This window comes from Argiope bruennichi, chromosome 2, assembly GCF_947563725.1.
Source record: "Argiope bruennichi chromosome 2, qqArgBrue1.1, whole genome shotgun sequence".
Classification (NCBI taxonomy): Eukaryota; Metazoa; Arthropoda; class Arachnida; order Araneae; family Araneidae; genus Argiope; species Argiope bruennichi.
This window is the reverse complement of record NC_079152.1, coordinates 133,240,708-133,263,449: the sequence shown is the minus strand read 5'-3', so window position 1 is coordinate 133,263,449 and position 22,742 is coordinate 133,240,708. Positions and strand designations below refer to the sequence as shown.

The 22,742-nt window shown below is 30.8% G+C and overlaps 1 protein-coding gene across 2 annotated transcripts in view; it reads right to left on the bottom strand.

The window, feature by feature from the left end:
* The window catches only part of LOC129962384 (voltage-dependent calcium channel subunit alpha-2/delta-3-like), a 452,772-nt gene that overhangs the window by 49,624 nt on the left and 380,406 nt on the right, over positions 1 to 22,742 (bottom strand). For both annotated transcript variants that reach the window (XM_056076138.1, XM_056076137.1), the window contains exons 2-4: positions 7,258 to 7,339; positions 1,105 to 1,215; positions 412 to 471 (exon numbers count right to left, since the gene is read on the bottom strand). In XM_056076138.1, the coding sequence (XP_055932113.1) occupies positions 412 to 471; positions 1,105 to 1,215; positions 7,258 to 7,339 (253 nt within the window). The remainder of the gene's footprint in view (positions 1 to 411; positions 472 to 1,104; positions 1,216 to 7,257; positions 7,340 to 22,742) is intronic.

Below are 22,742 nucleotides of genomic sequence, written 5' to 3'. Positions count from 1 at the left end.
AATTTTTTTTGAATTGTATAAAAAATAAACAAATTTAATCTTTAATATATAGCCATTTAATTACAACAAAAATCATTACAATGATTTTCAAACTAAAGCTTTATTGCCAAAAATATATTTATAATAATCAGAAATTACCAAATTTGTTATATTTAATCTTGCTAATAAAATTATAAAAGATGTTATATTAGTCTATTGACTATGTTTTCCAAGGATGTGGTTAAGCCAAAAATTTGCTAATGGAATGCAGTTTATATACAATTACCAACTTTTCTTCTTACACAAATAATAATTTAAAAAAAATTATCAATTATGCAACAATATTTAGAGAGCTAAAAAGAAAGTTTTACAAAAATTACAAATTATTTTTTTAGCAAAAATACTTTTAGTGTCTAAACACAAAGTACTCACTTTGGTACTTTTTTCATGTTGAGGCCCTGTTGCTGCATATTCAGCAGCTTCTCTTATCCTCTATAGAAAAGAAAATAAATCTTAAAAAATGATAGTGCTAAAAATTTTATTAGAAATAGGGGGTAGATAATTTTAAATCATAATAAAAATAATCAAATTTCATCAAGTCAGATCATAGTTACATGAGATAAATATAAACAACATTTATTTGTTATATCAACATAAATGAATTTTAAATTATAACACTGTAACTATTTTTTATAATATAACGATTTTAACTGAAATATTTAGACTTCTCTTTGACAAATTTAAAATATTTTGAAAAGCAGGATTATACTCAACTTGATTTTTTTTAATTGTAATGAACATGCTTTGTATTTTAGTTTCTGGAAATTTTCTTTGCAGTTAGGAAGCAATATATTACTTAAATTGCTTTGGACAATTGAGGCTTTGAATTAATAGCATTTAACATTATTGATCTTTTATTCATAAAATAAAAATTACCTTAAAAGTGGTATTAATTTTGTAATTCACAATTAAGATTTAAAAATTAAGTTAGTAAACAAAGTACACACAAGAAGGATGCTGAATTGCTCTAATGCAGTGAAACATGGCTAAGTGATTTTTGAATTTATAACAAAGCAGTCTTTTGATAGTATTTAGATAAATATATGAAAAAAGAAAAATGCTTACATCAACAGCTAATGTTTTCCATGAAAGAACAGTTTCTACATCAGCTCTCATTTCTTCTATCATTTGAGTAGCATCTACCCATTCTACTGTAGCCCCTAGCTCTTGAAAATTCTGCAAAATAGAAAAAAAAAAAAAAAAAAAAAAAACAAAAAAAAAAAAAAACCAATAAAGTAACATTAATAAATGAAAGAAAAAATATGTCCTTATATAATTGTGTGGCAAACAAGCATAAGGTGTTTTTTATACATAATTGTTTTTCAGAAATTAACTTTTAAAATTAACCAAAGCTTCTGTAATCAAAATCTTTGATACAATAAAGATCTGAATATGATTATATAAATAACATTTATTTTAATAGGAACCAGCTTTTGATAATAAAAATAACAATAACAAAAATGATAAGGAAGGAGATCACGTATATACAATATTTTTCCTATAAAATTACCCTAATCCATTTCATAGGAAATCAATACAAAAATCATGCAGTATGTCTGATAAATGAAGAAACTAATTTCTTTTCTTTTCTTTCTCATTAAAAAAAAGGTGAGAAACCGTATTCATATGAAGAGTTTCTACATCCTTTTTATACACGGCGCGGTTAATTTCGAAACCAGAGAAATAGAGCGAAACACTGATTTCATTTCAGTTTACATGACCTGTATTGTTTGGATTGACAGTTATTACACGCTTTAACATTATGAACATATATATTAGAAATCTTACCACTGAGCGTACAAAATATTTTGTGTTAAAAACTTTAAAACCAAAGAAATAAATAGAAGCTTTTCTGAAGAACTGTTAATCTTAATAGAAGAACAGACTCGAACTGTTCGCGTTGATCTAATGGTAAAGTTTCGCCTTCAGAATGGGATGGTTCCAGGTTCGAAATCTGATTCCGATAGAAAACAACCTTCTGATAATCGTTATTATTTCTCCATAAAGTGATTAAAGAACAAAACCGTATGCTCAACTATGATACTAGGTAACAGCGGGTATATCTGTATTTCTTGTATGCATAGTTATAGATAAAATTTTGAATCAAATTGTTCAACGTTGACTATTTATTGGTTGGTAGTTTGAGCGTATGTAAACAAACAAACAAACAAACAAAAAAAAACACTAAAAAAATCAAATAATTAACAAGTTAGATTAATCAATTTTGATATATCGACTATACCAAAATACATAAATATTATAAATTTATGTATAACCGCATGTAAACGATTAATAGCTTCTCTCCCCCCCCCCGCCCAAAAAGAAATTCCAAAAATTGCACATTAATAGACCTTTTCGTAATTAAAATTTGACTATATTCATTATTTGCATACGGTTAATAAGGTACGGATAAAAAATTATATGATCTGAGTTTAATTTCGGACTAACCGTCAATTAATAGAAAATTTATTTGTCTCTCAGTCATATTAAAAGAGATAACTAAAAATATAAGATAGACGAAGAAAACATATTAAATAAATGAAATTTGGGATGAAATCTCGACAAAAAAAAAAATTGTAGATAATTGTTCATATTTTTAACTCAACTTGTTAATAGGAAGATGAGAGAGAGAAAAAATTCCTCTTCTTCAAAATACTAAAAAGTTTTATACAAAAAATTACATATTGCATATCACAAAGTCGGGGAGATGTATTGCATCTTTGAAAAGTTTTCCGACATTGGTCGATCACATTTTCCCGATATTACATTATGAGGTCACATCAAATTTTCCAGGCATACATGTATGAGGTCATATCAGATCTTTCTCGTGAAGATTCAAAAAGAAAGCTTATTCACTAAGCTTATTAGTTCTTCGTTTTAAGTTAAAGGGTTAAATTATTCATATGAATAACATAACTTAAAAACTATCTGAAAGAAGTGAAGCGAAAAAAAGGAGCAGTACGGAAGTAAGAAAAAAAAAAGAAAAAAAAAAAAAATTCAAAAATCACGCGCTTTAAAGAGATAACTTCTTGGATAACTACAAAGAAAAGTGTGTGAGAGAGAGTGTATGGAAAAAAAATAGCAATTTAATTTTTTTTAAGAAAAGGAAGAAGAGAGTAGGATCTTCAGCACTAAAAAATGTAGAAGTTAATGGATCCAAAGTTATTAATAAACTCAGCGCGAAGTGACTGTAAAGACAATTTTTTTTTGTTTTTAAATTAAGTCCATTAAGAGTAAAAAAATAATAGGATTTTAATACCGAAAGTGAAGGATCATTAAATCTGTATCTCATAAAACTGCAAAAGCTTTCGATTTTTTATATTTTTTATTTTAAGACCGAGTATTCATAAGTTAAAGGAAGGAGCAAAAAAAGCTAATACGAAGGAGCCCATCAAAAATCACTTACTAAATGTGAGTTATGAATAAATACATGGATGAGAGAGTTTGGAAAATACGACTCACTAAACATGTGTGGCACTCTGTGACCAGACAGCTTAGATATCGCATGCATTTGAATTTGGTCATTTGGCTTTTAGTTCCATCTGCAATCTTTGTATGATGTATCGATTTTCAACAAATTGTCTGACCGATTGAAATTAGACTTTTTTTTGAGTCCATGCTGTATACTACAAGACACAGAGTCTTCAAAAATAGTTCGTGTTTAGATTAGCAGCAATTAAGCTCGCAGTTCTTTTTCGTTTCTTTGATTTAAAACTATGCTTCATAATTTATTTATTTATTGCATCTTTGAATGTGCAATTCTGCACTTTATAAAATTATCACTGAAAATGAAGTGTACATTACACTGTACAAAGTATTTTCATTTCAGAATTTTGAATATTAAATCGCATCAGAATTTTAAATATGAAAATATTTATTTAACTTCACATGAGTGGTTTGCGCTGTATAAATAATTAAAAAAAATTAAATTGGAAGCTGGTGTTGTTAAGAAATTTTGAAAACTCTTTTCAAATTATTTAGTTTGTCGTTGCTCGGTGCCTTTGATTGGTTGCTTCTGATAACAGATTTTTCAGACATAAGACACATTTTAAGTCTTAAATAGTGTTCACATTGTAATACTAAACTAACCAGATTTGCGCTGATTTGCTGATGATTTTTCGTCATTTAATTTTATTGCATTAACTCCCGTTCTGAAACGTTACGAGGATGGAGCTAATAATTTTCAATAGTGTTCAAATCCGAATCGAATGACAGCTGTTTAAGTCATTTAACAGAGAGAAGGGTTTAAAGTCTTGGTCTAGTTCTATTATTTGTCATATCTTCGAGCTGTGGACGGAATGCATGTTCGTTGTGGATCTGGAAGATTTTTTCAGAAAATTTCGTTTAGTTTAAGTTGATAAATTCTGCTATTTAATTTTATAATTTTACTATAAATGGCTACGCATCACATGTCAAGGAGCATTTACTATCTACTTTCATTGTCTATTTTGAAAGGACTTGAGTTTTTTTAACTTTAAATGAGTGAACTAGTATACGTCAGTGAAGTTCCCATAATTGACTTATGGATCATAAGCTTTTGTCTAATAGCTTTCTACTAAGAGCAATTAAATTATGATGAGTTTAATATTCGTCATTGTAATTTCGAAGAGATACAGATATGGGGAAGAAACTCATTATATGTAGCAAATATTTTTTTTTCCACGGAAAACATTAGATATTTTGCTAAAACATTAAATAGCATTAGATATCAATAAATAATTGCCAACAATAGATAAGGAAAATGACTTAACAGCTGAAACCTCAAATGAAATATATTTTTAAATTTAATTCCCTCCGTAGTACCTTTATTTATTTTATGAATTTTCAGAAAGAAAATAAAGGTGATGCATTTCTCCTATACCTGTATGTTTATCAAAGGATAATATTCAGTTTAAAAACAGCTTTTATTATTTACCTAGGGGAGGGATGAGCAAATATTTGGATTTGGACTTGAGGCGGTGTGAATTTTTTTTCTTCCTTGAACAAGAAGCACGCACATTTAGAGTAGGATTAACTCCTATTTTCCGGTCAATGAATTGAATTGTAATTAGGGAACAAAGTTAAATAAACGCTGTATTTCAATATGTGGATCTGGATGATGTGTTAATGCTGCTGTATCGTCGGTAAATATCTCTAATTTCGAATCTGGATCCTTAGGAATGCCATTAACATATACAATGAGAGTCAAAAGAAAGTAAACACCCATGATTGATATAAAAAATGTATTTCAAATATATTATTGACTTATAATATAAAGTAGATATATACAATTATTAACTTATTCGTTTACGATGTAACAATTTCTAAACATTTAATTAAATAAAAATGCAAAAGGAAATAATTTAACTAAAACAGAAAAGCCCCAAATTTCATGAGTCAAAAAAGTAAACAGGAAACACTGATACAGAGAAAAACAATGAAACTGTGATAGTAATATTTTACCTGCAGTCCTTCAGATTTTATCACTCCCTTTGTCAAGGCATTGTTGTGACCAATTTTTTTGTGAGTTCGGGAGGTATTTTTTGCCATTCTTCTATGAAAATTTGTTTCCTTATTAGAAATGGCTCTTTGGTGTACATTTTTCTCAAGATCTGTCCTTAAATTTTCAGTGTAGTTGACTGTGAAGGATGGTCCAAAGTCTTCGCAACATGATAGAGAAACCATTCTTTCACAATCTTTGATGTGTGTTTGGGACCGTTATCATTCATGTTGGAAAATTGAGCTTCGTGGCAAATCCAAATTCACAATAATAGGTGCAACATTATCGTTTAAATTATTTAGGTAGTCCATTTTGTTCATTGTAGATTCGACAAATACTAAATTACCGATTGCTGCAGCTGCCATACACTTCCATATCAGAACAGATCCACCTTGAACTAAACTGAATAATTATTACTGGATTTTTCATTTCTTGGTCTCTGTATTTTTGAAAGCTTCTGTGTGCCAAACAATTCAATTTTTTTCTCATCACTAAATAAAATATTATTTCAAAAATCTAAATCCTTATTAAGGTACTTATTGGCAAACAGCAAACGCCTTTTTTGGTTCGATTTCTTGGTGAATGGTTTCTTGGGTGGAATCCTGTCATGTAACTCATGTTCATGAGGTGTCCTCATTATAATACTCACACGCTTACACTTACTGTCTTCGCTGATCTTTGGAGATGCTTTGAGATGTTTTAATAGCACTTGCGTTAGCATCTTGTATTGCTGCTATCAGTACTTTATCAGTAAATATTAAATGTCTTGGTCTTTCTGTTCTCTGAAAATCTTTAATCTATCTGTATTTGGATTATTTATAAAAAAAAATTCTGCAATATGTAGGAGCTTCTTTCAACAATTTTTCCTATTTCATGTAAGGATTTGCAATTTTCCTTCGAGTTTATCATCAATTTTTTCGTTTCTAGTGCTGTTTGTTTCTCCATCGCAAAATCTCTCAGATTTTTTAAAAAGAAATTTACATAAATTCAGGCAGAATATAAGACTTATGCCAAGATCCTCTATTAAAAAAATGATGATATCTATAAAATTAAAACATTTAAAGGAGAAAGAGTTATGAGTGTTTACTTTGTTTCGACGCATAAAATTGGATGATCTTAGGTTCAATTTGGATTATTTCTTTATGTGTTTTATTTTAATTGAATGTTTACAAGTTGTTCGATTCTGCTTGAATAAATTAATAATTATATATTATAAGTCAGTAACATATTTGTAATACCCCATTTTCTAAATCAATCATGGGTGTTCACTTTCTTTTGACTCTCATTGTATATTGAATAATGTAGAAGAGAGCAAACTTCCCAGAGCGCTGGTTTTAAAGATTGGATTTGAAGAAGAAATCACATTATTTACTTGCACCTGAAAATTATGGCAAGTCAGGAAATTTGTTAAGCTGGGGAAGCCTGCTGAAGCTCCAAAATCATAAAAGTTAGCAAATAAATTATCCCCCCTCCGAAAAAAAGCGTTTTTAATAGCACTGTGATGTCATGGGACTTGATTCTATTTAAATAATTCATATTAAAAAAAAACGAATATAAGGCTATAATAAAATAACACGGTTCTGGTGTCTGCCAATTTTATCTTGAAAATATCTTTTTGGAAGAAACATGAGCATCAAACTATAAATAAAATATTAAGTTGGAAATAAAACAAACAATAATCCTAGCGTGCTAGCTGGTAGCCAAAGACAACTAGTAAATAAATAAATAAATAAACTTACATCAGTAATTTTCTGTAGACATGTGGCTTGTGTACTGCTACCTACAATAGCTTTTCCAAATCTCAATGCCCAGTTGTTTACTCTGAAAATAAAGGAAACGAAAATATTTATTATTGAGTCTAAAACATTATATATCTTTAAATAAAAATCTAAGAACTTTCAGGAAGAAAACACTTCAGAATTGCAAAGTTGAGAAAAATACTACGAATTTGGATACAAGTAGCAAAGGACAATAGAAATATTGATTTATATTATGTCATAAAATATCTTAAGAAGATATGGATGTAAAGGTAAAAATCAATATTATATTAATAAGATGGTGTATTTTATTCTTCTTTAATCTCTTCTAACAATAAAGATTAGACGCCTCAGGTGATTAGCTAATTAGCCGGGATTATTGGTAATGTATATTTTCAGTTTAGTTTAGTTATTTTAACGTTCCATTATAAAGCAACACTAGGGTTATTTTGGGGTGGACCTCGTCATTTTGAACAGCGGACAGATGACGAGGATGACACTTGAGCTGGCACCTCCTCTCCAAACTTCCACACCAGCGGGCAGAGCGTTTGACCTCGACGGATTTAACGTTCACCAGACCCGCTTACACGATGGTTCTTTGGTGGAATCAAGTCACGAACCTGAAACTTTCGGGTTCCGAAGCGAGACCTTCCCATCAGGTCACCGCGACGGCTCTATATATGTTTTCTGACAAATCGTTTAGATATAACTTCATGCCTAAATGGTCAGATGTAAAATTCGTATTTTAATTGTTTTACTTAAGTTCTATATATTTTGTATAACGTTTCAAATGGACACAACCTCGTAACATAGCCGTACAAGAAACATAAATATTCGTTTCATCTATCTTCTAAATTTCGCGATATTGTAACCTCACACTTTTAATCGTCTAATCACTAATAATTACGCATATATTATACGAAACAGATTAATTAAATAAATTACACAGATAAAAAAAATTACTTCTTTATCTTTCCACAACTGAAGAAGACCATGCGATTAAATATTTGATGTAAGAATAAAAATAGTTGAATTTCAGAGAACCGTCACCTGTTAGACAGATTTGGTTCAAAATTTGATAAGTTTCTATATTTTAGGTGCTTAACTTGTAAGCCGAATTTTATCTACCAAGCTCTTTGGCTGTTATTGTTACATCCAATATTTTACCAGGTCATTTTCTTCCACGGTAAAAGCTACAGAAGAAAAGGGTTATTATATATGCAACTTATATAAGGAATCAGAAGTGAAACTTACGTATCGGAAAAGACAATTAGAAGATTTATTACCTGTACAGTTGCGTTTTTAATAGTTCGATAACGTTATGGGGCTTGCCTCTTTTAGAATGGCTCATACATATAATGAATAAGATAGGTGTCAGTCTATCGAAATAGCAAAGCATTATTGAAATATTGAATAGGAAAGCTTCATTAAAATAGCAATCCACTTCAATTTAATGTTTAAAATTACTATTCTAAAGAAATATTAAACATCAAATTATACATAAGAGATTTAATAAAAATTAAAAAATAAAACAAAAACAAAACCAATATTTTCTACGAACCAACTAATCGATGAATGCGGGTAGTAAATAAATAATTGAGAGGAAATTAAGCCCTAGAGACTCTTAATATATCAAAGAATATTTTGTGTACTGAGGTATATAACCTGCTGTAGATGAATTTGCTTAATACAATTAATTAACTGATGCATTCAATTCTTCCATGTCCAACACAGTAACGTTTCAGTTCAATTGAATCACTCCAGATGGAGTGAATATTAAGAGGATGCATTTGCCGATCTCTTAGTCTCGCTTCTCTCTAGACATAATTATTTCACATGATTAATATACTATGCACATGCTGAATCTGTCTTAATGCTTTTTTTTTCATATGCAGTACTCTTGACAAAATGGTGCAAGTTCAAGCTCGCATAATATACGTCAAATAACTGGAAATTTTGCAGGAAGAAAAAGAAAATGACTTCCGATCACATTTCGAATGTGACACCACACACTTAAACGTTAGAGGTCTGAGCAGTTTCATCGTGATTGGACTATGACATGGCGAACACAGCGATATGAAGGAAATATTTCAAAAATACAATAAATTAATTCAGTTTTGCCAGCGCATTGCAAGAATCTATAAACAGACATAGTGTTGAAAAATAGAAACCAACAGGAGTATCCCTCTCAAAGTTCTCTCACATACTCCCTAAAAAAGTTGTTGTTCCCAATACCCTTTATAAAAATTGCGGACCTAGGTAAAGGCCTTGAAAAATTCTTAAATTTTTAGTACTCAAATTTTTATTTTCAGAATCACACACAAGAACGTTTTATGCTTCGTAATATAGTGAAGAAAAGAATATACACTTATAATTTTTGGTTGCATTATACTTTTTACACAACATTTTACAATATATGCTTTTTTTATAAGCCGTATATCATTGGCGAATAATAGTTATGAGAGAACATATTAGAGTACAATCTTTGGTGATTCATCACTGGGATGCAGTAAAATAACAGAAAACCGAATATGTATTTTGGACGTCTTTTATTTTCAACCGGCTCAAACTAAAAACGTGACACAAAGTTGCAATTTTAGTATCAAGATCATATATCAAAACATTTATCTAAGTCTTTCCGTCTTGAAGTATCATGTTTACACACATGTGAATGCACACATCTACAGACGACCATTGAGCCACTGACAGATTTGATTCAAAATTTGACCCGGATCGATACTTCAGATACTAAAAACTGTGAAAAAAATGTTATTCAAAAAGTTCTTTACTTTTTGTAGTTCTCCCGTTCAACAGCACTCGGACAGACAGACAAACATAATTCATTAGAAAAGATTTTGTTCAAACTCTGATGTAAAACCACATACTAAATTTCATTCATCTAGCTCAAAGAGTTTTTAAGTTACTGCGCTCTCAGAAAGATACAATTCCAAAAATGTGATATTGAGACTCAGGGGGAGAGGAATCTAAAATCAGAAATTTCGTCAAAATCTCGAGATCGCATTGTTTAATGATTGCAGCACTTTCGCGTTGTGCACCTCGCATAATGCCGGGTTTAAACTCGGCTAGTTATAAGACGGCCAGTAGGCAGCGCATGCGTAGAAAGGCTGAAAAATGCTGCTCGGATAATAGCAAGTAATTGTCCCTCCTTGACAACAACGTTCCTCTGTATTGTGAATTTTTTTCTTACTGCGTATGCTTTTGTAGAATTTGGCGTGAAAAAATTTATCACATAGCTTAGATTAATTCCGACGTTTTTTGCTCTTTGTTCTTTATAATGCGAGGTTGTGCGTTTCACCCCATTTTATTTGCCATGTCTTTTCTATAGTTTTCCAAATTGAGGCGTGTTTACCTTTTTTATTTTTTTTTATTTTACTATTTTTCTTTGTGTAAATATTCACCACTTTAATACGATACGCAGTGAAAAAAAATTCAGAGACGCCAAAACGGCAGTTGGTAGCCAAGCATAGAATGGCTGAATTTATCTTATGAAATTGTGGCAAGCATAAATCAGTCCGTTTCTGAGCATGCGCTGCCTACTGGACGACTTATAACTGACCGAGTGTAAACCAGGCATAATAGAAAGTAATAAAAATAACATTATTTATATTAATCAAAATAAATGAAAAAAGGGATGAAAAACTGTTCCTTCAATCGATTTTCGATACTATTTTTATTAATAAGAAATTATGATGAACACGTGTGCCTCACATCTAATAAACCAAATTAAAGGATAACTTCCAAACCAAATGAAAATACTAATTTACTATCTTTAATACCTAAATATTTAACTCGTCATTTCAAACTGTATTCAGCAAGTAGATGCTATTTTCAGTAAAACTGTAAATAATGTTTCAAGAGCCATTGTTGCAACGTCTATTTAGTTACTACCGCAACATGTGCTGCTTCAAGTCGTAGATGGTAATGGTAAGCATTTTAGGTTATGAGAGGCAAGTCGAGATAAATGCAGAGAAAGCACTTATCACTAAATGCGCCCGAGCGCCAGGGTTAATATGTTTTAGTCTCGTGTATTTTATCACAAAATGAACCCAGGCCGAGTGACAACTGCCTCGAAAGCAGAAATTTAATTATTTTATGTTCTGAATTACGTAAGCGCCTTTATTCTAAACCCAGAAATATCATATGCGGTTCAAAAATCTTTATAAAGTGGGTGATTAGAATTAAAGTTGCTTAGTTAGTATTGTTGTTTAGAGCAATATAAGCGAATACATGCAAAAGGAAAATAACGGCTAGAAGAGTCTCAAGTTTTGATGGTATTCATTTCAAAACACGAAGAAATGATTGATATATAAAACGAAAAATTAAGAAGAAAAGAAATGCCTTGCAAAAGAATTGATATTTTGCCCTTGTCTAATCGCACTAGCGTTAGCAAATTTATCTTAACATTTATGAGCTGTATATTCCTGATTGCCGCTTTGAAGGATTTGCCACGGAGTTTTTGAACTGAAGTTTTTTAATTTCCTGACTAAACAGGTGATATGGGTATTGACATGGCACTGAGATTATTTAGAAAGTGGTTGAAAGTGAATATTTTTCAGGGAACAGTATATTGAAGGCAGGAATATAAAAGGCAGGATTTTACATAAGCCATTTTTTTTCGGTAAAATTTATCCAAAGCAAGTCAATGTGGTAATGCAATAATTAATCTTTAAGCATGAATGAGGCGGCGAAGTCTCTTGGCATTCTTCGGAAGTTTGAGGTCATGAGGTTCGATTTCTTTGATGGTGATGTGAGATTCCTCATAAAGGGAAAGAAGGAGCTTCTATTTTTCAGATAATCAGAACCGTCTGTGGAAGTGTAGTATTTGTTACGGCAATTGATAGTCTTTCTGGAAAACTTTAAAAAAATAAGCGAACGTTTGGATCCCGCTTGGAGGAAAGCCAAGAAAGTCTTCATTAACGAATCGAATGACAACGAGCGCTGAAGTACGTACGCACTTAGGAAAATACTGATGAAAAAGAATAGCCAGATTTAGTGATACCTGGTCCATTAAAGCCGCAGAAACTGTAGCACTCTCTGAAATTATTTTTTAAAGTTATATTTTCATTTTATTAATTTTTTATTTTTATTTTTTAAATACAATTTCTAGAGTAACCATTCTGATAATAAGATGCACTGTGCTTACTTTACCACTATAAATGCCGCATCATCATCATAATCATCATTAACAACAACAAAAATATGATGATAGAAAATAAATCAATAAGCTCGAGATCAGAGTTAGTCGTCAGCAGCCCATGAAAAGTTCGCAGCGCATACAATTAATTCGCTGATTTGAGTTTAGTTTAGTTATATTAACGTCCCATTTTAAAGCAACACTAGGGCTATTTTAGGATGAACTTCGTTATTTTGAACCGCGGTCAGATGGCGAGGATGACACTTGAGTTATCACCTCTTCTCCAAGCTTCCACACCACACCGGCGGGAGGATGTTAGACCCCGACGGATTTAGCTTGCACCAGACTCCCTTACAAGACGGTTCTTCGGTGGAATCGGGTATGGAATCTGAAACCCTACGGTTCCGAAGCCGAGACCTTATCACCAGGCTACGCGGCTCCATTCGCTGATTTGGAGATTAACGACAAAGCTAGTCTTTTCACAGTTTGAGTTTAGATGTATTAAGTTTATTTCCAATAGACTCATCTTGAAATGCGGGCAACTGATTTTGTTTCTTTTTCTTTTTCTCACAAAGTTTGCTTTCGTTCTCTTGGTGTGTGTGTGTTTTCTTTTTCCCAATCACTTTATAAGAATTCCGCTTTTTGTTGCCTCCACAGAAAGATATTTGGTTTAATGAATATTCATTTTCTTTCATTAGAGATCGCTCTTTGAAGTTGTAGATAATTTTCTGAAATATTATTCAGATGAAGATTTTTAAAAAAGGGGATGAATTGTTATTAATTATTACATGCAAAAAACGATGCAAATCTTATAAAAGTATTTTCGAAGGTTTCATTGAGTGAAAAATTAAATATTAAAAAAATACAATTGCCAGATTCGAACATTGCTCAAAAATCACTAAGCAAAAATACCCAGCACTAGCGAGAATTTCACATCTTGCTTTGCTCTAAACATGATTGGCTATATGGTTGTTATGCAAAAATATGTTATGCTTCCTCCTCCTGAAAAAATAAAAATAAAAAGGTACAAAAGATTATGAAAAACAGTAAAGGAATGTTATATATATATATAACGATGTTGTGTTAAAGATATCAAATTTCATATCTGGTGTTGAAAATTAAAAATGTAGGCTATTAACGGGCAAAGTAGCTTATTTAAAAATTTAATTTCTTGATTACTTTTCTTGCAGCAGTGTTAATTTCTGAGTTAATGTGCTGGCACTGACTGGTATTATATTTTTCACTTATGCCTTGTCTCAGTCTCTTAGTCTGCCTTTTATTCTAAAATCGAATTCTTTATCTAAAGTACCTCAATCAAACTGATAAAATGTTAATACCTCTTGCAATTTGATATCACCTACAATTCGTAATTGATCTGCGAACTGAGTGTAATTACAATTATTATTTGATAGGTATTAAATTAAATTTATATAAAAGATTATATCTTAATTAATTTCATTTTTCTTCCATTTATTTTATTTCCCCAAGATTTAAAATGTGTATCACCAAGTTTGCGAGTTCTTACGATCACTTCCTTAGACCACATCTATGTTTAAAAATTCGTTCATTTGAATAAAATATTACCAGTTATCGTTTTTTATACATATTTATGAATCGTAACTACGTTCATTTTTCATATGTAACTGCGTAATTTGAATGATACGTAGCCGTCGATAAACCAGATTCGGATAATCGATTGTCTGTTGTATTTCTCATCTGTTCGTAGTCAGCGATTAGAATTCCCCAATTAACAGCGGAACAGAAGCGGAAGAAGAATGTTTTCATTTACCTCTCTCGATTGAGAGGCGGTCTCATGGCGAAAATGAATGGTGGAATAAACCTTAAGGACTTTCCCACTTTAGCTAATGAAAACTGGCGTCAATAAAAATATACTTTTTCTTCTCTTTCCCCCTTTCAGTGGAAATCCCTCTAGACACAATGGCGGGTGAAAATGTCAACTGCAGCTGACTTCTAAAATGATTAGTAGCCATTCGCTTCTCTATAACGTCGCCTGATGAGCCTCCGCTAAAAATCACTCAACCCAGCAAAAGGTTTCTGAAGCCACATTTTCACGTTATATTCGAAAGGAAATTTCTTTTTTCTGTTCCCGCTTTTTTTCCTTTTTTTTTTCCCCTTTTTCCTTTCGTGCAATGATACTTTATTTTCTTTCGTTTGTTCTTTAACAGTCCAAAAGTAAAAATCAGTTCAGTGCAAACGATTAAAGGGGAAAAAAAAAAAAAAAAAGCTGTTCGTTTTGATCTTTGTAAATTAGTTGTTTGATTTGAAAGGCATTTTAACTATAAAAGAAACTTTAAATGTTTTCCGAAATTTGGGCATAAAAAAGTTGAAAACTCTAAAAACGAATAGAAATTAAGAGCTTGCTTAGTTTATGTATATTTTAGAAATATCACAAATGTACACATTAAGACGGTTTTTTTGAATGCTTAAGTTTTAAAATAAAATCAAGAGTGTCATTTGAGAATCTTTCATAGAATTCCAGTCTTAAATACTGAAATGTGTAAGGAGGGTTTATTTAACTGATAAACTGATAACTGATACTTAACTGATATTGATTTAATATATTTTCTAATACATTTTTTTTCAAAATGATGATAGGTTTATGACTAACTGTCGTCGCTTGATGAGATATAAATAGTAAACTGATTAAATATATCATACATACATTTAAATATGCATTATTAAATTTAAAGTAACATTTAGAACAATATCAATCTGTGAAATTTTGTTATTTTTTTATACAGATTCCATACAAATTCTGCTAGCTTCTAAAATCAAATAACAATAAAAATAATTGTAGGGATGCCAATTATTCTTAATATAAAAAAATTATAAAATCATAGCCGTAATTTTATATACTCTAGGCAAACAAAAATATTTTGACGTCCTTTCAGAGCTTTATTTTACACAAATTTCTCTTAATATTTTCAGCTACAGTTAACAAAAAGAGGGACATACAAAAACCTAATAGATGCAACTCTGCCCATTTACTTAAATATAAATATTGTTTTATTATCTTTGAAGAAATCCTTGAAGAAAAATTTATTTTACAAATGCTTCAATTTTCACTAACAATGAGTCTTATCACAATGATTAGTGAATTTGTAATATTTGGAGCAAAATTTGTTCCAAATAGATTTACAATGTTTATACACAAAGAAAACATTCACTTTTCGTCACCACGTCGTTTAATTTTCACTAATGTATTCAATGCTACTACATTTCCGAAATTATCATCTATATGAATGCTAAAATTGTCTGTATCTTGCTAACTTTATTTTCTAAGAATCTCTTAGCTCTTTAATTGATCTGAATATGATGAAAATATAAAATAAAAACGCGATGGATGATACAACACATCCACAGCTTAAATTTTATTTTAAATTTTTTTAAATAGATACAAATATTAACAGAGTTTAGAAAAAAAAATGAATCATACCAAAAATGTAGAGAAAATTATTGATTTTAAAACTCAATTCGAAATAAGGTTTGAAAATCTCGGAAGGAAGTTTTCTTTATTTCTATGGTATTTGCTTGATAAATATTTAAGGAGTAATAAAATGATTGTTTTTTCAAATATTGCAACATTTGTTAATAGGATGACTACAAAACGAAACCGTGGGAAGTAAAGCACCCCGAAACTTTCTTGCATATTCTTTAATAAAAGTCTCCTTCCTCGCATAAAACTGTGGATCTTGGGTAAGGCCATCAAACCTTATATGGCATTTGTGAAAGCTAGTTACGAAATATAGAACTGTGGCGTGAATCCATGATTTTTCTCCATTCTACCGTGCGCATATTTATTTTGATCGCTTGTTTTTCGACCCATTGTAAACAAAAGTTGATACGAAACTAAAGATATAGGCATAAGGATACATACCGAATTTCATTGATTTCATAATGTTTATGAGTTATTGTGTTTATATACTTGCGAAAGCACAGACCGACAGACGGTCACCCTTTAACAGATTAGGTTAAAGATTTAATAAGAATCTACATTTTAGATGTTAAACCTATCTTCTAAAATGCATCTATCTAGCTCTTTACACTTTGAAATTATCGAGTTCATTTGTATTTAAATAGCCAGCGAGCCAGGCTTCCATTGAATGGATTTCGTTCAAAATTTGATAGAAAGCAGCAAATATAGCCGTCATATATCAAATTTCATTCGTCTAGTTATAGTGTTCATAGTCAGACGGGCGGACAGGCAGCAATTAAGAAGAAATGCGTTTTTTGAATTCAGAGAGTTCCGAAACGTTGAAATCTGTCCAAATATCGATGTTCGAATTTTTTTGAAGATAGCAATATTTTCTCTAAAAACGCAACGACTTAAATAAGGAAAATTTGGATTGTGATCTTGTTATTACAATTGCAGTTCAGTCGCAAATTTGATTTCAACCAGTCTGAGAAATAATTGTTGCTCTTTTGCTCTTTTGAAATAATTGTTCGCCAATGGTATTCGAAAGAGACAACTCTTATTCGCGGAACTCTGCAAATAAAAATCTGAGCATTCATGGCATTCACTGCCTTGTCCAACTCCATCATTTTGTGCACGGATGGGGAGAAGAATAACATGTTTATTAAAGGGCATGCGAGGAAATGTCGGGAGAATGTTTCCGCTATTTTTCTTTAATAATTTAAGAGAATATCACGGCACAAAAACATTTTATATTACTTTGAGAGTTTTTCAGAAATCAATTTCATTTCTGTGCCATTTTTATATAATTTCAGATCATTTTAAGTATATTTTACAACAATATGTTTTAGATACTGGTTTTATGCACATGAGCATTACTTCGATATTAGAGACTTTTTTTATGTGCTATTTATTTTTGTTACATATTCAAAAATAAATTTTAAACAAAAAATAAAGATAAAATATTTTCATGCTAATATGTTACAAAGGAAAGGTTCTAATATTCTTTAGGTGTTTTTGTTTTGTTTATTATTAACTGCAATGGAATCAAAATATATATTCATTACGTCATTTCTATCCTTTAAAAATGGTTCATGCTTAATTTTCAAATTTAAGTTTGCATTTTGTCTTAGAAATGTTAATAAATGGATAGGAATCACTTTTTGAATGATTCCAAATCGATTTGGAAGCGAATAGTTTTAAAATATGCCGCATTTGCTAATGATTTTAATGTTAAATAGAGGCACAGCTCTGCTTTTAATTTAATACTTCGAATAAGATAAATTAGATTTTCCAACTTTTGTCAGCTTGTATTACAAATTAATTTTCTGTAATAACTCGTTCTGAAATTTTCTGGAACAGCTTTCTTTTTCTTCGCTATATAAACCAAGTAATTTAAAGTAAGTATAAGAAAGACTATATAATTTTGGAGTCAGCTTCTCACGTTACCCAAGGCCCTTTTGTGGGACAAGGACGTAAACCTGGCAACATAGAGCCTCCACGTGAGAGGATTCTCTTCCAACAAACCGCACAGGCGGAAGAGAGCGATTGACTTCCCTCCTGTAATCCCTTTCCTGCACTCGGGCTCAATCCAAAGCTAAAGCTCAAAGCTAAACAAAATGGCTGCTGGCTTATGGCTACTATCGCACTTTGGGAGAACAGGCCGCTTTGCAGGGGCCATCTCCAATCTTACACCACATACAAAATCGGTTCTTTGTACTTGGCAGTCACAGTTATTCGAATCATGGCAATACGAATTAAAGCAGTATTTGTATTCCATTCTACAAATTAATTACTGAATTCATCATTATGTAAATCATTGAATACAAATCATTCATTCATTAATTCACATTATTTAAAACTAGTCCCCTCTGGCGGCTATCTGGTTTGTTGGAGTTATTGGCTATATAAAATTTCATTTGGATCGTTTGGAGATAATTTAATTTTAACAACTCTCTCAATAAAGTGCTTAAAAAAACCTGTCAAAGTAAATCGCACTATTTAAGAAGACTTTAACTGCATGTTACGTTAATTGTGCTACATGCTTAGATAGTTTTTAAAAATTTCATTTAAAAGTTGAATCTTAGATTGGAAAAGCATGTGATTAAATTCCAAACAAAAATCTAATTTTTATTTAATTAAACAGCTATGTGTGCACCCTTTTATCCTCCAATGTATGTGTATGACAAATTTGGATTTGGAAACAAAGCGTCAGCGCAAGCGCGTCATGCACGCTCAGACGTGCGCGCGCACACACACACACACACACACACACACACACACACACACACACACACACACACACACACACACACACACACACACACACACACACACACCGTTTTATAGATACTAATTAAGCTAAGATTGAAATCATCATCAGTGCCGCTGATACTTGTTCAGTTGTATGAACGAATTTGCGTCCTGAAATTTCAGAAGATTGTAATAATAATTAATTTCAGGATGAAAACTAAAAAAAAAAAAGCTTTTTTTGTCTATGTTTAGTTTGCACGAAGTTAATTGGTATGTAAAAAAGTTTTATAATAAGTTTTTATCAAAAAAATTTAAAGAAAATTTGCAATAATAAACAAAATCTAATAGAATTTAATATGAAGATAAGAATAGATTGTTTTATCTTTAGAAAAAAAAACATGTTTCAACAAGATTAAAGGGTTTCGCATGAATTCATTCTTCTTCTCACAAGGAACATGGCACGTCTTTTCCAAAGTTTCAGTAATCCTCATACGAATTATACGAGGCTGTGTATCGCAGAAAAGAATTATTTGGCTTGCTTTTACCTACAGTTTTTAAATAATCAAGAAAATATAATTTTAAATATTCACATTCCACATACAGAGAGTGAAATGTGAATATCTTAAAATATAACCTACAAAGTAAAGAAGTAGGATTTGATAAGGTTAAAATATTTTCTATTTATAGCAAATGGACAATTTTCTTAACTATTGCAGAGTAAGCAGCGAAACACAAAATCATAAATTTATTTTAAACTTTTTTTCACATAAAATTTATTGTTTTGCTAGGACGTAAACATGGTGTAAATTATCTTTAATATTAAATATCTACTACTAATAAAAGAAAATATGTGTTTTAGCTCGCTACAAGACAGGTGATTTGATTTAGAGCCCCATATTTGGCATACATACATTTTGAAGGGTAAGAATGTGTATCTAGGAAAGAATTTTTTTGAATTTGTACTTAGAACTTCACTTAATAAAAAATAATGACAGATTTTGTCATTTTTCAATGATAGCAAATGAAAAAATATTATTTTTATACCACTTCAAAAAAAAAAAAATATTGACTTTTTAATGCTAATTTAATTACTGTACTATTTTTTCTTTACTCTTGACAGTTAAAAATTTATTATTAATTAAATGATTTTCTGCAACACATTTCATTGTTATAATAAAATTCATGGCTTCATCAAATAATTAATCGTACGATTTTTTCCAATGTTAAAAGTTACGAAAGAAAGACCCTGCTAATTTTCTGAGCAATATACATGAGGAATGGAAAAAAAATAAAAATAAATAAAGTTGCCATGTCGCAAAAGACGACATGCAATTTGAATCAGATTTATCCAGTCATTTATGTTTTTAACGGCAATATGATATCATGCAACTCGACTTCATTAAGAAGTTCATGTACACAATAAACATAACAGGTGGAAGGCTAATAAAATTGAGTTTCTTGAAAGTCTATCACAATTTGATGCTTCAAAATACTTGGTTAAGGGATCATGAACGTAAATTTATCTACACGAGATTTAATTTAGATGAAATAAAAGCAATATTTCTGTCGAATCAACTATTTTCTGGCGAAACCAGTTTTTGTCAAACTAATTATTAATAAACATAAATACCGACCACTTTCTATTATGATTATTTTCTTATGCTTTATTAATTAAGTAATATTCATAGCTATATAAAACATGTTATTTAAATATTCATTATAAATATTATAAAATATCAATAACAAAATGTTATATATAAATTTTGCCATCCTCCAATCTAAATTTTGATCGATGATAAGCAATTATAACGTAATAAAGAGCACCATGGCCTGGAAACTGCTAAACCATTTTGTTCCAAATCAAATTTATAGATACATTTCCCAGAATTCCACACCTAAAAACGCTACAATTTTTTTTATTGAATATTAGGAGTTTCGCTTTTCACTCATAAATACTTTAATTAGTGTAGGTAATATTAAAGTTCCGATGAATGTTGGTTTGTATGATGTGCTATTTCGGAAATTAGTTTGTTTCACTAACAATCTTATAATGGCGCTAAAATCCAAAATCAAATGAAAAATATAGAATGCAATCTTTATTGTATTCGATATTATTTATCTCGAGGAATTTAATTCAACGTTTTTGTTACTTGTTTAAGAGAAAATGTAGACGCAACATCTTTTCTCTTCAGATCTTTCTGAAAATGAATTTATGTTCCTCCCTTTAAAGCTTAACATTCATTTTTTTTTCTTTTTAGACTGGCATCCCGATAGATCTGTGTAAGTATTTTTAGGAACGAAATATTTTTTAAAAGAGATTACAGAGCGTGTTTATACATTTTTAGAACGATTTCAGGGTTGTTTAATTAATTTGAAAATGTTAAGACTTTTTTTTTTTAAATGATCGAACTGATAGCCTTTAATTTAAACTATAAATCTGAATTATGCTTTCCATGATAGAAGAAGAGCTTTTCATAAAATTTCCAAGCATATAGATTTCCATGCTTCTATTACTTTCCAGAGTCTATCAGTTGCTGGCCCTGGACACTTTGCATTTAGAAAGAGTTTTTTCAATAGACTAAAATGCACAATAATTCGTATGTGAAACACCAGCGGATTTAACAGGAATATATTAAAAAGACATACATGCAATATCAGTCTTCATTTTTACAAAGAAAGCGGCCGCAATAACCTGTTTGGTAGGGTGTTGGATTCGCATCCCTTGTGTTGTAAGTTCGAACCCCGTCGGTCGAAGACTTTGCGTGTACATGGTGGCTGGTGCAGGTATAAATCTGTTGTAGCCTCACAGTTCTCCAAGTCAAGACAATGCCACTGTAGGTACTGGATCAGAGGTAATGGTGCTCTGATTCAGGTCTCAGGTCAGGTACTGGATCAGAGGTGACGGTGTTCTGATTCAGGTCTAAATTACGATATGTAGAGGAGTGAATGAAATGTATGATTGAAGTTATCCCTGTGAAAAAGACTGTGACGCATGAGTAGCTAAGACGCACTCGTGGCCCTAGATGGCTTTACTGAAACAAGAGACGCTAAAACTCGGCTTAAAATCGCTGACTACGTCAGCGGGTGTGGTTATGACAGGCGCCATAAACAACAAAGGAAGCAATAGTGCATTTAGAAGTACGATTTGTAGCTTTGTCTTGATCAAGTTTCAATCTTTGAAACTCATTGTAACAGACGTAAAGCTTTTTCTGATAGTATGTTGAGTAAACGTTTTTTTTTCTCCTCTCCTTTTATTTTTAATTTCTCATTGCCAGAGAGCCCTACAGAAGTTAGAAGCTCCTTACTGAAACTTTCTTTGTATTGACATAATCAGGTTTTCGCTTTCCAAAGTAAATAAACCTATTTTTGTTGCAATCTCTTAGGTAAGTTCCTGCTTCTTCAAGGTTCACAGTTATGACGCTTTATCTCCCGTTGAATAGTTTTCATACGGAATTTTTGAAACTGTTTTACGTTGAGTCAAATGTCTCAGCAAAAGGTAGCAAATATTATGTGTTTTCTTTAGCTTTTTTAAGTTCTAAATATTGGTTTATTATATTATTTATTGCTGCAACAGATGTATTTAAAAATTTTGTGCTTGATTTTTGAGTTGTCGCATTTTCTCTTGTCATCAACGATTCCACTTCAGAAATGTTTAAAACAGTAGTTATTTTTTTCGGGCATTTGTTTAGAGTTTTCTTTCCATATAGAATTAACGATAGACAATATTTCCCTTTCTGATAAATAATGTTGTTTGTTTTGCACTTAGAAATTTCAATTGTATGATTTTCACAACGTTTTTGAATTATGGAAAAGGAATATATCTGTTTGGAAGATGCAAAAGCACATCCATCAATCCACAGCTTACTTACGTGCGATATTTTAAATGAAAAACAAATTTAAAAGTAGCAAATGGTATTTATAATTTCAAGTAATAAGCAGTTACCAGAAATTGTTATGCTTTAAAAAAAAATTCTGCATCGCTCTCGTTCTAAAAGTGCGTAAATACCTTTCATAATTCTAACGATTCTGTACCCTTGAGACTTAATAATTCCTTTAAAGTGGATAAAAAGCGAATAAATGAAATGGAAATATTCTCAGCAGAAAATATTTTTCATCTGCAGTAGG